Source organism: Copadichromis virginalis, linkage group LG15 (genome assembly GCF_057382275.1).
Source record: "Copadichromis virginalis isolate Kocher_CV1m ecotype Utaka linkage group LG15, C_Virginalis_male_GT1.1, whole genome shotgun sequence".
Lineage (NCBI taxonomy): Eukaryota > Metazoa > Chordata > Actinopteri > Cichliformes > Cichlidae > Copadichromis > Copadichromis virginalis.
In genome coordinates this window covers 16,612,676-16,628,426 of record NC_140632.1, presented here as the reverse complement: position 1 = coordinate 16,628,426, position 15,751 = coordinate 16,612,676, and the positions used below count along the sequence as shown (strand labels likewise).

Sequence of the window (15,751 nt, the reverse complement as noted above, 5' to 3'; positions counted from 1 at the left end):
CTTAAGCTTTAACAACTATGATAACTATACTACTATAGTTATTAAATATTGGTCTACAATAACTATTATATTACTAAAGAAAATATTGAATTTTTCCTGTTTACTTTTCCTTTTCTGTTTCCACAGCACTAAATGTCCCTTAGCCTCTTGAATCACTTCACTCAGTGGCCGTTATGTTGACCCGAATCTAATCTCATTAGCACCCCATCCTTACCTTTCCCTCCCATCTCCCAACACCATTTCCCGACTCCGTCATGACCAGTCTGAAGCGCTCTCAAACAGAGCGCTCAGTTGGGGGCTCGGTGTCGGCTACCGATGAGTTCTACACTCGTCGTCTGCGACTGCCTAATGGAGGGGCACCACCACCTCGCAGTGAGAGCGCCCACATCTCCTCTTCTTCAACCACGGGCACCAACCCTGGTGTCCCAAAGATGGGGGTTCGGGCTCGTGTAGCTGACTGGCCACCAAGAAAAGATGGGGGAGGAGGGGGTGTTTGGCACATCACTGTGGAAACAGACTCACCCAGCTCTACCAACACCACTAGCTCTTCAGGGTCAGGAAGTGGAGATAGAGAAAGACTTGAAAGAGGGGGAGGAGGTGGTGGAGGAGGTAGTGGCGGGAGTGGTGGGAGTGGAGGAGGGGGGGTGTCAGCCGTCACAGCCCATAGCAATCTGTCAGCCAAGCTGGGTCACCTGATAAGCCCACAGGACTCATCCATGCTGCGCAACATCCACAACACACTAAAGAGCAAGATGCAAAGTAAGGGAAAGGACAATCGCTTCCTGTCACCGGATGGCTATCTGGGTTCCCCTCGCAAGGGCATGAGACGCATCCGCCAACGCAGTAACAGTGATATAACTATCAGTGAGCTCGACGGGGATGGAAACGAGGGCTGGTCGTTCTCCGGGTGGACACCCATGCACCGGGAATATGGCAGCACTTCATCTATAGACAAGCATGGTGTGTCAGGAGAGAGCTTCTTTGATATGCTAAAGGGATACCAGTCCGCTGAGGCCCCGGATCAGCGAAGCCCAGCTCCAGAAAGGCTAACAGAACTCCTTACTGTTGCTCCCATAAAACAGGCTGCTCTGGATCTGCCAGATGGACCTTTAGGTCCAGCCAGAGGTAGTCCTGCCAGTCGGCTAAAGGAACGAGAGAAGCATTTGAAGAGAAGGTCAAAGTCAGAAACAGGTGGAGAGTCGATCTTCCGTAAGCTGCGCAGTGTGAAGGTGGAGGGTGACACATCAAGGGCTGGCTCGGATGCTGAAGATGGTGGGAAAGGGGATGAGAGTGGACCACCTCCCAAACCCTGGGCATGCCAAAAGGGATTTGCCCATTTTGATGTTCAGTCTCTACTCTTTGACCTCAATGAGGCGATTCAAAGTCGGCAATCTGGAGCCAAACGCAAAAACACCACTACTGGTGCCTCCGCTGCAGCTGCCGCCTCTGCTTCGGCCTCGTCCTCTCTTTCGTCTAATCAGAGTGGAGTGTATGGGTCACCTTGTGGCTCCCAAGAAGAGCTAAGCAAGGAGGGGACAGGAGGCGGTACCGACCCTGGCGATGATAAGAGCAATGATTTGGTTCTCAGCTGCCCTTGTTTCAGGAATGAGATTGGTGGAGAGGGGGAAAGGAACATTTCTCCTGTTAAACAGGTAGGTCTGCTTGAGTAGTCATTATATTTTCTTAGATATATGCAAATATTGCAATGCATTTTAATATATAAAACGGTTTCTCGGGTTCTGCTGTTTTAATATTGATGCTGCAGTCTGCAGATGTGTATTTTGAAAACGCACTGAAAAGCGCTCAGATTTCTGCATATTTAAGATGTAAAGATAAAAATATGATGATGTGGTTTACAGCTTGCTGGCTTTACCTTTCCTTTTTATTAATCTTCCAGCAGGGAAGCATAGGAAGCGGTGGGAGCTCAAGCAATTCCTCTGGCAGTACAGAAGAAGGCCCTTTGGATGCCACCCTCACTACCCATTTTACCAATGCAGGTGTGGCTGTGTTGGAGGCTTCCAAGGACGGGCCTAGTCAACATGCCGACAGGTCCAAACGATACATTGTGGAACATGTTGACCTTGGTGCCTATTACTACCGAAAGTACTTTTATCTCAGAGGTGAGAAAATTGGATAGTTTGGGCTTTTTTGATTTGTAGTTCTTAAACTTTAGTGGGCGCTTTTCAATTTGTCTTACTGAACGTTTCTAGTCTTAGAGCAAATGCTGTGGACTGTATTGGCAGAAAAAATACAATTTGTAGTGTTTTAGACACTAATTAGACAAGGTGCAGAAGTTGTACTTCATTCTGCATTACACGTGAGAAAACCTGGGAACCAGCAAAGAGTCATTAGTAATGTTGCGAACGTTCTGTAAAGTTTTAATAGTTGATATAACTCAGCTGCAATACACATAGTGGAATAATTGCTCAGGTTTTCTTCCTTTCTGTAGTTTTATCTCTCCTGTCCTCTGTCATCAATTTATGTCTGCATCTGAAATCCCAATACTTTTCACCCTTAGAGCACTGGAATTACCTGGGGGTAGATGAGAATCTGGGCCCTGTGGCGGTGAGTCTGAGAAGGGAGAAGCTGGAGGAACACAAAGACCATGGACAGCAGTACAACTACAGGGTCATTTTCAGAACGAGTGAGGTAACATACATTCTGACAAATAGTGTGCCATCTGTCTGACGTGTTCACGATTTTGTTATATAATTATTATTTTTTAATTATGTTTTCATTCACCAGGGTAAGCTTGTAGCTTTTCTAGCTATTCCCACTGTGAAAGTTCATGTGAATATATCTGTCAGTATTTAGTATGCTCTCCTGAGTGATCTTCCTGAAATGCTTTTATGAGTTCAAACTGTGTAGGAGTTGACATATAAGAACTGCTCCCTGCTTATTGATGAAGCCATTTGGGGGGAGACATTATAAAAGCTTCAGCTCAAGGCTGTCGCATACAGCTCAGGATGCTACTGCCTCCGCTCCTTGATACCACCTTAAATTACTGCCCATTTGATCTTTATAGTTTCCTCCCATTTGTTTAGTCCAAATTCTCAACTTTTTCGTGAATCCCTCTAGCCCTTGTTGCCATCAGTAGACACAGTAGAACCATAGATGCACGTCCTTATTCGCTGAGCTGAACACCCACCCACCATCTTTGTCAGCCTTCATCTTTGAAGGGCTGAGCTGTGCCATTTTGCAGCTCAACGACACTAAAATAGCACCTGGGGTATTTGAGTGAAGAAGGTAAAGCATTGCTTTTCTATTAAAGCATGCCATGAGTAATAGCCCTTGCAATCTCTTGGGATGACGCACGACCTACTGTGCTATGTTTTCCTCTATTTTTCTTTCCTTCTCTTGCCTCTCAGTCTCTTCTCTAATTGCTATTTTCAGAGCAGGGAGCTTCACAGGTTTAGATATATTTGTGTGCCTGCGTGGGAGTGAGTGGGTTGCACTAATGTTGAAGACAAAAGTCCAGGGACCAAAGAGGACGACTGTCCTTTTAATACTGCCCATGATAAGTTTAAAGTGCTTTTCTTCTTTGGTTTGTTTAGTACTGAGTGCGCTGGCAGCAATTCTGGACTTTCCAAACACCACGTGAAGGCAAAAACACACAAGTGGCATGGGACCACTACTGACTAACAGCTGTTAGTTGATAGTAGATATTCAGATTCTGGACTTTCAACAGTCTTCCTGATTTATTCATGGATGTCCTCGTTGAGCTTTTTTTACCCCGAAGCTTTAGTATTCACACTGAAAGCTACAGCAGCAAAATCTCCACTCTATTTATTTTATTTATTTATTTATTTTATTTTCTCCCTTAGCCAGACACTTTTCTGCATTTTGCTTTCCCTGTACCAACAGAGAGTGGGGAAAAAATATCTGTTTTTAGATTTTGTGGAAAAAGATTAATTTCATGTGTGATCCTAAACTGAATTTAATTGCATAGATTAAGGCCTCATCACAGGCTTCCTTCCAGTTTTCCCAAAATAGAGTTACTAGTATTCTACAGAGGGCTGGATAGCTAGTCATGTTGTTGTTTTGTTGCCTGTTACAAAGAACAAACACTCTGCGTGGAGCAGGAAGGAAGAGCCAAGAGAAGAATTATCTAACCAGCAACTAATCTGGACTCGATCTGACGGGTGTGCTATGAAGCAAGTTTATTTGCATTAACAGGCTGGATAAGCAAAAGATTAAAACTATCAGCTTTCTCTTTGAACCTAGGTGTTCTTTATTTAACTCTTCTTCTTCTTTTTTTTTTTTTTAATCTCTTGCTTGAGTGCTGCCTGCTTCAAGACGAGCAGGTTATGGAGAGCTATGAAAAACACAAAGCACAGTCTTTTGGCACAGAGATAGAATTGCAGTCAAACAGTGTCTCGATATTACATATTTTCCCGCTATGCATTTAATTTCTAACATAAATGCTGCGCATTAAAGCTTTCACATTTTAACTTGATATATTTAAATATGATACCTAAAGAGGTTAATATGCTCCCATATTGAGGGATAAGTGGAAATCAATTCAGTTTTAGCCAAATCAAAGTGAATTTCATTTCAATCATTGAATATTCTGTGATGAATACCAATAGACCAATCAAATCTCCATTAGCTGTGGAAGCAGTGTAAAACTGCACAAAGCATGAAAATGATTTAATCTGCACCATCAGCAGGAGAAGTGAAAGGGTTGCTAAAACTGTGACCAAATAGTTAAGCTGGATAGTGTTACGGTAAGACCACACCCCTTTGGAGCGGAAGTAGCAAGTTCGATTCCCTTCCAGTATCCAGTAAAGGTCCTGGCTAGGCCCCCCCATGCCAAACACCAAGCCCTGGAATGGTGCGGCTACGCCTGCAGCCTGTTCACAGCTCGGACACGACACATTTCACTGCATGTTGTACTCTGTGATCATGTATCTGACCAATAAAGCTTGTTTCTTTCTTAAATATTAACAAATGGTTGTGCCATATTGTAGTTTTCTATTTATAGTGCATTGTGCTTTTATGTAATTGAATTTAAAAGCAAGGGTTAGAAATTAGCAACAGCTATAAACTCATGCTTCTGTGAGGTTCGTGCGCCGTATTAGAACCATGTTAAACTCCATTTTTCCTTTTTAAGTAAGTTAAAATAGAAATCTTGATATTTTTGATGGTTTGATTCGATACTGACATTGATCGGCTAGAATAGGCTCCAACAACCGTGAACTGGATAAGTGGAAGAAGATTGATGGATGGAGTATTAGGGGTTTTTTTTTGTTTTTTTTTTTTTGTTGTTGTTGTTCTTTTAAGTGAAAATCATAATGGCTTTGACCCCTGCAATTGTGTTTTTGTTGTTCTTTTCCTGCATTATGGGTGGTCTCCAGCTGAATACTCTGCGCGGTTCCATCCTGGAAGATGCTGTACCTTCGACGTCCAAGCATGGTCTAGGTCGAGGCCTGCCCCTCAAAGAAGTGCTGGAGTACCTCGTGCCTGAGCTCAATGTTCACTGCTTACGCCTGGCACTCAACACACCCAAGGTCACTGAGCAGCTGATGAAGCTGGACGAGCAGGGGGTAAGGAGATGCAGCGAGCACGTCTTGAGGTTTGATTGTGGGTTATGATGGGCCGGATGAATCTGCTTGATTAATTCCTTTGATTGAGCACATTTGATTACTGCTTTCCATTTAGTGAAAAGACAGTGTCATGCAGACATGGCATCCGCTGAATAGAGTGCGATCCTTTCGTGCATGCATTCGATCGGTCTTTGAGCCAAAGAACTTTTGCAGCTGGTAACCTGTACTATTGACTATGCAAAGCAAACGATTGTCATTTGGCATTTCATGAATTTTTTTAGTGTGTGGGTGTTTTTCTGTGAAGGGGATGTATCATTGTTGAACTAAATTCTTTTTATTTATTTTTGCTGTATCTCTTTATTTACTCCCAAAGACCGTTATGTGGAATTTATCTGAAGAAACTGTTTATATGCATGCTGTGTCGATGCATGCACACACAACATAACCCTTAAAAAAATTATATATATATATATATACATACACATACATACACTCAAAAGCTGATGCAGTTATCAGAAGCTGAATCCTCTGAAAATGTCAACATGATTTCTTAGGAAAATGGCACAAAATCACTACAGAACAACCCACGGTTATTCTTAAAATGTCAACATGAGTCCTGCCTCAAATGTCAACATGGTTACTCTGACATGACTTCCACACAGTAATCTCCATTTGTTTCTCCCCTTTTCATTGGAATAATGTTTGTTCTCTCCGCAGCTGAGCTTTCAGCGAAAGGTGGGGGTGATGTACTGCATGGCGGGTCAGAGTAGCGAAGAGGAGATGTACAACAACGAAGCGGCTGGGCCTGCACTAGAGGAGTTCCTCCATCTGCTGGGCGAGAGGGTTCGTCTTAAAGGCTTCACCAAGTATCGAGCTCAGCTGGACACAAAGAGTATGTACATTTGCAAAAAACTGCGAAGTGCCAGTGAGGGTGTGAGGGAACCTTTATATTTGATCTTACGCTGACATTGATCCTGTCTAATCCAGCACAGCAGGTAGTAAATTAGTAAATTGGCACGCACGAAATAGACATTCACATTGATCAAAAAGTGCTGAGTTCAGTTGCCCAGCAAGTATTTGATGGATTGGAGCATGCAGGGGGTCGTCAGAGTCTTTTAGATTATGTGTATACACACATGGGTTCAGTGCCTCAACTTGCATTGCGATAATCACATTAGATCTCATTCACATGTTAAAGGACTGGTACTGCACCAGTACTAAATACATTGTTTCCTTATAAAATGTTTATTACACTTTTTATTAGGATGAAGGTATGTAATGTAAGAAGTGAAATTAATTGTTGCGGTTGTAAGTTATTATAGCATTTAACTTGATTTAATTTCCTTGCCTTTGGCACCTAAATTTCTTGCAGTTTTCAAAACATTTAATTATGAGCAGATGGAATACATGTTTTAAAAATTTCTGATCCTGTTCCCCCCGTTTTCAACTCCAGTCCCATTAAATCCCCCTCACTTCCTTGTCTTCGTTCACCGATTCTTAAGTTTCCTCAGATGTTTCTTCAGACATTTGACAGATGGCCTTTAGTTTCAGATTACTGTATTTTCTTTTGGACACTGATATTGATCCTCTGTGGTTGTGCCCTTCTCCTTTGCCAGACCACCTGTGTTTGTTCCAAACAGAATTGATGTCCACTTTATTTTTGCTACCTCTGTGACATTTCCAAGCCTGTGTATGATATTATGTTATCCATATTATCCCTGCATGAACTAAGCCATTGCCCAATACCCTGTGAGACAAAAACTGCCCCAATCAATTTTTGCAGGATGTGTAGCCTCTAGCAAATTAAATACAGCCATGCAACGCCCTCCTTAATGAATGCGTGTAATTAATTGAGGTAATGTAGCTGTTTAAGTACGGCCTTTAAATACCTTGTGACTGTTTGGCTCTCTAAATGGAAAACATCAACAGCCTAGTGAGGTAGTGCAGTGGCTCCCTGACTGTAAAGAAGTGAGCGTGTTTTAGGGCCGTCTGAACAGCATATAGTAGAGACAAGCATGCGGGAAGAAAGTTTTAGGGTACTTGAACAAACCTGTCATGGTGTATTTTCCTGAAGTATGAGACATTTACGTGCAGTTTTCTCCTTCTCAGCTGACTCAACTGGCACCCACTCGTTGTATACTACTTACAAGGATTATGAGATCATGTTCCACGTATCCACCATGCTGCCATACACACCCAACAATAAGCAACAGGTATGTTAATTTACAGGGCTCAGAGCTTGGATACACTAAAATACCTTTGGATCCACCAGCAAGTTGTGGCTTTTCATTAGAGAAAGTAGTAATCCATGCTATGCACATTTTTAGAGTTAACATGATCCTGTTCTTTGTGTATATAGATGTAGTCAAGGAGGACATGCAGAGGTTTGGTAAGACAGAGGAGGATGCTAGAGGATGGTGTCAGATAGAGGCAGATAATTCACTGTGGCGACCCTTAAAGGCCGAAACAACAGTGGCTCAAGTGTTGTTGTTTTTTCCTCTAGATGTCTACTTAATTATGTTTTAACTTTAGCTTTTCTCTTTGAAAATGTTTTCCAGTTGCTGCGGAAGCGACATATTGGGAACGATATCGTCACGATTGTGTTCCAGGAACCTGGGGCGCTCCCCTTCACTCCTAAAAACATCCGCTCACACTTTCAGCACGTCTTTGTGATTGTGCGAGCGCATAACCCTTGCTCCGAAAACACCTCCTACAGGTGAGATTCAAGAGTACACCAGAATAAACTGCGTGTAAATAAAATGCTGCATACTACTTTTCAACCTGTGCCCCATTTGAAGCCTAAACAGTGCAAAAATAACCGGTTTGATGCTGTAATGTAGACTTGGTCAAGTCAAAGAGAATCAGTTTACTTGAACCTGGAGAGGTTACGTCCAGACTGGCATTATTACAGTGTCAAAATGTGATAGTTAAGGAAGGTGAGTTGAAAAACTACACACTGAACTAAAAAATAAGGGCTGTAGAGGTCAGTTGGAACATTCCCTTCTATGTCTTTTCATTACATTAGAGGTTATCTAAGGCCAGTGCTTTACCTGCCTTTTCAAAATGTCTGGAAAAATACTGCATTTGAGGACTTGCATGTGATTTATGATTCACTTTTCATCACAGCAAAAACAATAATGCTCTCATCCTTCTGCTCAGATTGTTGTACGGCTCTCGTTGCCTTTACAGTTTCATCATGGAGTAGGCCGAGAGTGTTGAGAGCCCTCTCTACGACTCGCGATTTATTTCCCCGCTGTGAGAGGGTGTAATATTAAATACAATGTACAAGTCTGAAATAACTTTTAAGTAATTATTTATATTCTGCCTTTGCAGTCTTTCGTGTTCAGCGCTGTTCAGATTTGAAGGGCATTTCATTTAGCTCATTCCTGGCTCTGTCTTTTTATCTCGTTTTCTGTCATTCTCTCTTATCTTGCTCTCTAGGACTCTGCCTCCCTCTTCCACTAATGGCTGTTTTAATTGCTGTCAGAGCACATTGTGTGAGGACTTAATTGTCCCCCATGGGGCTACTTCACTACTAAACAACAGCACCACACAAACACAAAGCAGCCAATAATGAATTGAATAGAAGAAGAGCAAGTACTATTGACATGTGCCTTATGCGACTCACAAACGCAAGTTACGTTTTTTGAAGTGTAAAGGAGTTTTCTGCACACCATATAAAGGTGAAACATCAGCTTTCAAAAATAAATTATGATTCATAGTCACCACAGGAAATTGACTGAGTCATAAGATATTAAGCAAAGGTGACCTAAATGCTTTGAAGCTTTGGTTTGTTTTCTTAAGGTTTATGAAGACGGGGGCATACACACTTGGTATTGAACTACTTCACTGTTCTGTTCAATTTGTCATTTTGAAAGTGGGAAAATTCTGGGTTCACCTGGCCTTGCACCTGCTTTCAAGCATTTAGAGATCAAAACATAACTATTCTGCTCGCTCAATGTCTGCTCTTAGTGGAAGTGTAAAAAAACAATTTCTTTTGTTTGATATGAATAGAGCAAAGTACAATAAAATAGTGTGTAACCCCATTTAATGTAAACCAGGATGTGTTTTCTGTTCACTGCTCTAATGCTGCTAGTATCTTGTACAGTTAAATGTAATTGCGTGTTAATACAAAATAGGCTACTCTCAAATAATGATATTTTGATGGCTGCAACCCAAACTGAGTTTGTTATAAGACCTAGTGTATGAGCTAAAGGCATTAGAGTGCTGCCGAAAGCGATACTGTACGCGTAACTGAAAACTGATGGAGGATTTCCTTTAAAGGATTCTACTGGCATTTTCACTGTAATCAAGAAATTAGGTAATTTGAGTTCACTCTGTGAAAAAAAATAATGCAGAAATCTACAGATGTCTTCAAGGCTGAAAGCCTCTGTAAAATACAGCTGCAGAGAAATGATGCGTCCTCACTGGAGGTCAAGTGGGCACAAGTGTATTTACAGTACAGTGCAAAAATCTTGAATCACCCCTCGTTTTTTTTAATATCTTGCTTCTAAGGAATAAGACTTAAGGCACATAACTGATGGGGCTTGACCAGTATTATGTGTGCACATAACAGAAATCCTGATACTTGTTTTCACACCACAGTTTGAACGTGATCTGACGTTGCGAGTTTGAGCTAAAAACTTCCCGTAGCCACGTATGCTTTGCATTCTGGGATGCGGTAAGTTACTATAGATGTGTAACAGTCAGCATGGATGGGTGACTGCTCGTGTTCTCCAATAGTCCAGAGCAAAACACCTTCTTCCTGTATTTACTTTTGTTGCTCCCGCCCCAGACACATCTGTCCAATGAGCGGACTGAATGTTTGTAACGGCGCATTTTGATTCACCCTTTGAAGAAGGCACAGTTTCTCAAGTGCATCATCTTCTCCTGACAGATGTTGCACGCTCACTGAGGCTGTTGACATTCATGCCACAGCTGGAGCCATGAGGCTGGCAGCCATCAGATAGTTTCCTGTTAGATATTGTTTCCTCTCGTCTTTAGGTGGTGGTCCGTAGTTGTGTTATGATCGACACAATAAAATGATTCATTCCACAACTCGCAGCTTTTGTTTTCATCCTCACAGTCGAGCGTAAACTTTGATATGTCACACATGCAGGAGCTGCCTGAATGGCTCTTCGATATGTCTCAGCACTCCATTTGGAAACTACTAGTGTGGTTACTTATTTCCTCTTCAATGGTAAATTCATCTGCACCTTAACAATGTTGTTCTTGCGTCAGCATAATGTTGCCATCCTGGACTGTTGGAAATTGCAGCTGACCAATCACATTGTGATGTAATGGCTTTGGAATGCGAAAAAAGGTTTTCATAAAACGCATAAAACGGTTAGAATTTCTCAAAAAGGTTTTATCCCCACAAATTTGAATTCTTTTAAACTCTTTGCATGGCTCTTAGCTAAAAAGTCACTACATAAACAAAACCTCAAAACTTTTAGATAACAAAAATAGTCCTTGCTTTGAATATTAGTTGCCTAAAGTAGACAAAAACATAATGTATACCTTCCCCATATCCACACTCTCACAATCTCGCACTCCATCAGGTATTGACATGTTCTTTTTCTTGGCCTGGCTCAGTGGGCAGCAGGTCATAGATACTGGAAGAGCAGAACTGCCCACACATTGGATATTTATAAGACCACAAATCAGTGAAAGCCACAGGAATGTGCTCTTTCATTTCTTTTACCAAACCTCCTGCCATAGAGATCACATAGCAGCCTCACAGTGCAGCAATTCCCCAACACTCCTTTTCCTCTCTGTCTTCCTCACTTGCTTTTCTCGTTCCTTCTCCTTATCCCCCCCCCTCCACATTCATTATTTCTTAATGCTCTTTCAGTCTTTTCCTCTTGCTTTCATACCTCTACCTACCTCTCGCCATCACTTTCCTCTGTCCTGCATGAGTCACAGGTCTTTGGTTGACTGACTCACAGGTGTTTGAGATCAGTACAAGTGCTTTTAGAGCTCCAATATAATGCATTGAGTGATGCTGTAGTGATGGAGAAGAATAAGAATAAAAGGTCACATTTTATTGTAACCATTTGTTCTCCCATCGTATAATCACTTTAGCTACCCCACTCTCAAATACCCGGCATGGTTCATTTGTTATCGACAGAAGCCCTGGCTAATAGAGCTATGCTGCTGCCAGTCTCTCATCAGATTTGATGTTATTATTTTTTTCAGAGTTGGATTATATGCTAGTAACAGTTTTAATAAGGATGCTACAGGGCAAAATACTTTCATGTAATGCCACTTTATATCTTAAACTCTTTACTGCTTCACTTTATGTTTATTTTAATCCTTCAATAGAGAGACATCAGAATTAGGAAGACTTCTAATTTTAACTGGACACAATATATATTTTTTTAAGATGTTATTTTAAAAAGAACTTAAATTAATTAAATTTAAATTAATGGAATTTTATTTCAAATTACATGTAGTTAAATTTACCTACAAATACTTAAAGGTGTACACAGTAGAATGGGAGGTAACAAGTCGTATTATACTTTAAATTAATTTAAGTTGTCTGTAAATAAATGTAAGTATTTACATGTAACTAAGTTTATTTAATAACCTTCGGCATATTGCAGGAAAGGACACATAAATTATTTTGTAGGTAATTTCATGAAAGTCCATAAGTAAGTAACTATGTAATTTCTTGGTAACTTTGTGGCAAAATGAATAGTATTTTCCCAGCTTACATTGCAAGTGCACTGTACTTTTTGGAGTGTGTGCTGTGGACAGTAGTGGCTAAACTTTCCCTAACTTCCAGGTATTTTACAGGGAAAGAGACACTGTGCACTTGTTTGAACAGTTTAAAACAGTGATTTTTAAAGGGTGCTGTCATTATAAGGTCACACAGGTTTGCAGATTTTAATGGCATTTATTTATTTTTAAGTTGGTAAAGGGGATAACATTTCTTATCACATTTATGTTGGTAAAATAAAAATAAAGCTTGAATAATAGAATATCCAACATACTTATTGACATAATGAATATTAAATAAAGATGTGAAAAAAGCAATATTAATCCACTCCATAATACGTGCGCTCCAAAAATTACAACACATTTTCAACATTACCATGAAATTAAACACTACTCAAAAGAAATTATTAACGCAACATTTTATTTGCTTAGAATATAATTATTTTGCTCATTAACCCCTTTTTCTAATCTGCCTACCTTCAAAGTAGTTGTAGGTAAATATATAAATATTGTAATTTCAAATAAAATAATTTAAATTCCGTTTAATTACAGGGGAATTATGTCTTTAGTCAGAGCCATTTATTCGTTTTTTGTTTTGTTTTGTTTTGTTTGTTTTTTGTTTTTTTTTAAATAAATGTGGAAAAAAATCCTGTGATCATGTTAAACAAGTCAAGCTGTGAACTAACAGTGTGATGTAATTTTCCCTCCATTGTAAGGGCCATATTGAAAATATACACAGTTAAAAGAGTGAAAACTGCTAAACCGCTAACAGCAGAAGGGTCTTTGATGTTAACACGTTTGCATGCCCTGACACCTACGCATGTACACGCTACCTGCTTTCCTTCTCCTTGTTGATTTCAGCACAAATGGCAGGAAGGAAATGGAGACATTTTTATTTACTCTGGGTTTTTTGTTTTTTGTTTTTATTAATACCTGTATTGAATTAAAAACATGCTCTCTGTTGATGGGCAGGGTGTGGTTGACCTTCAAGTTAGATTAGAGAAGCTGTGACAACGTGGGCATGCTGGGTTGATGCGCTGATGGTGATCTCCTTTTTGGCACAGATGATATGTCTGCTAAAATATGTTGAATTAAGTAGTAACATTTAATTATTTCTAATTCACTCTTTCTCATACGAGGGACTTTTCTCTTCTGCACTTGAGGCAGATAAAGGCCCCGTCCCTATTTGTAGAAAAATGGCACTGGAATTCCTGTGAGTATTCCCAGGATGCACTTGCCAGCCTTGCACAATAATAGCTTGTGTTCATTCTCAAAGGCAATTCTGTCTAGAAAACAATGCTTCTTCTCTTACCTCAGGGCCCACCTTTCCATGTTGCAAACATGGGCGATGAGGTGTCAACGATATGATGGTTAGGTTAATTGAACACCCCATGTCACCCATGAAGATAGGGTGCCTCTGAGGGATGTTTAGAAAGATGTGGGTGGCACAGGTATCGCTAATTAGACAAAGCTATTAATCCTGGTGTCAGCATGTATGTTGACGCATGTCAGCGGGGAAGTGTGTGTGGGATGAGAGCTCCCATTTCTACAGCTACTCTTGTCAGCTGGCAATTATCACCTGTGATTGAGCACATTTGGTTATGAAGAGGTTGAGACGAGGACAGGTGGCCAGCGTGCAGCCACAGAGCTCTGTAGACTGTTTAGAGAACTGTTTCACTCTCAGACATTTTAAAAATAGTTTTTTAAAACTTTCGCCAGTATGCAATAATTTCCTGATGTTTCCCCTGCACAGACTTCTTTTCTTCCTTTCTTAGCCACATATTCCTTTTGTGTCTCACACTGTGTTTTCTGTGGCTTTGGACAGCAGATTTAAAATAGCAGTCTCCCCTCATCCTCCCCATCTTTCCTTGCTTTTCATGGCTGCTCAGCTGAGTTCCTGACATACCAGAGAGAGCAAGTATCCTCAGATGGCCATTCCAGGGACTTAATGAAAGGAGGAAGGAAGGAGGGGGGAGGAGGTGTAGGGAAAAAACGCAATCACACAGCTCCTTGATTGAAATGAGGTTTTATTTACACCTTTCATGCAGGTTAGAGGCATTCAGTATTTCACAGGTGACTCGACAACCCGATAAGAAGTCACAAAATTCTATAAAAACTATAAAAATCATTTTAAAATGGCCTGTAAGGACACTAAAGTGTATCAATAATAAGAAACTAAACAAAAGGAATAAAGAAATTATACATTTCTGCTTTTATAGCTTTACTCTAAACTTCTCCATTTCAACATCACAACAACAAATGAAAGAGAGATAGCTTTGTTGCAGTTTGTTGCTTTTAAATCTGACTAGTCTAAAATGGCAAAGAGTTCAAGCTTTTCATGGGACATATTGTTTTCATTTAAAGTAAAATAATCTGATGTCTGAATAAAACACAGACTCTAAATTGGCCCAGTTCTTGGCCTGGAGTTTTATTTTTTATTTTTTTTATCTGTTCTTTTCTTCTCCCATTGTTGTAGTGTGGCCGTCACCCGCTCCAAAGACGTACCCTCTTTCGGCCCCCCTATCCCAGAGGGTGTGACGTTCCCCAAGTCATCGGTGTTCCGGGACTTCCTGCTGGCCAAGGTCATCAATGCGGAAAATGCTGCCCACAAATCACACAAGTTCCGAGCCATGGCCACCCGAACGCGGCAGGAGTATCTGCGCGACCTGGCTGAGCGGCACACCACCAACACCCCGATTGACCCCTCTGGGAAGTTCCCTTTCATCTCGCTTGCCCACAAAAAGAAAGAGAAGACCCGGCCATATGAAGGAGCAGAGCTGCGCAGTCTTGGGGCGGTGACTTGGCCAGTCCATGCTGAGGATCATGGGAGTGGAGGAGAAATGGAGGCCCTGCTGGCCATTTCCAACGACTTTTTAATCCTGTTGGACCAGGAGGCCAAGGCTGTGGTGTTTAACTGTGCCACTAAGGATGTGATTGGCTGGACGCTTAGCAGCCCCGCGTCTTTGAAGATTTTCTACGAGCGGGGTGAAAGCGTGTCTCTGAGGAGTATCAGTAATAATACAGAAGACTTCAAAGAGGTGGTCAAACGTCTAGAGGTTAGAACACACACAAAATACAATACACATAAGAATGGTGCTTGTTGGTATAAACAACAGTCGATGGAGGGAGTTGCAGTCTGTGTTCTGGATTTTATTGAAATTAAAAATAACTTTTATTTTCATGAGTGACCTGGCCAAGAAGGAAGCCGACATCATTATTATTATAAATGATAGCTGAAAATATAATTAGGTTTTCAACCTTCCTCTCAGTGGTAATGAACAAGTATTTGTTTGTTACCCTTTCACAATGAGTCATCCATTAACAATTTTTTCCGTCTTCTGCCCTCTGCTCTCATGCCCAAGAGCTACGTATTCTAAATTAAATTAGGTTAATTGGTTTATGCGCCAAGATAAACTGCGATTTGTTTTTCGAACGTCAAGACAAATATTGTTGTGTCCCTTTTGGACACCGCTCATGCTTGCAAT

At 40.9% G+C, this 15,751-nt stretch overlaps 1 protein-coding gene across 3 annotated transcripts in view; it reads left to right on the top strand.

Annotated features, from left to right (window-relative positions):
• sipa1l1 (signal-induced proliferation-associated 1 like 1) overlaps window positions 1–15,751 on the top strand; it is a 96,125-nt gene that overhangs the window by 61,817 nt on the left and 18,557 nt on the right. For 2 of the 3 annotated variants that reach the window (XM_085432208.1, XM_085432207.1), the window contains exons 4-11: window positions 127–1,652; window positions 1,898–2,120; window positions 2,519–2,649; window positions 5,358–5,546; window positions 6,264–6,438; window positions 7,656–7,759; window positions 8,105–8,262; window positions 14,743–15,322. In XM_085432208.1, coding sequence (XP_085288334.1) covers window positions 255–1,652; window positions 1,898–2,120; window positions 2,519–2,649; window positions 5,358–5,546; window positions 6,264–6,438; window positions 7,656–7,759; window positions 8,105–8,262; window positions 14,743–15,322 — 2,958 coding nt within the window. In that variant the 5' untranslated portion in view covers window positions 127–254. The remainder of the gene's footprint in view (window positions 1–126; window positions 1,653–1,897; window positions 2,121–2,518; window positions 2,650–5,357; window positions 5,547–6,263; window positions 6,439–7,655; window positions 7,760–8,104; window positions 8,263–14,742; window positions 15,323–15,751) is intronic. The other variant, XM_085432209.1, reaches the window with a different exon arrangement.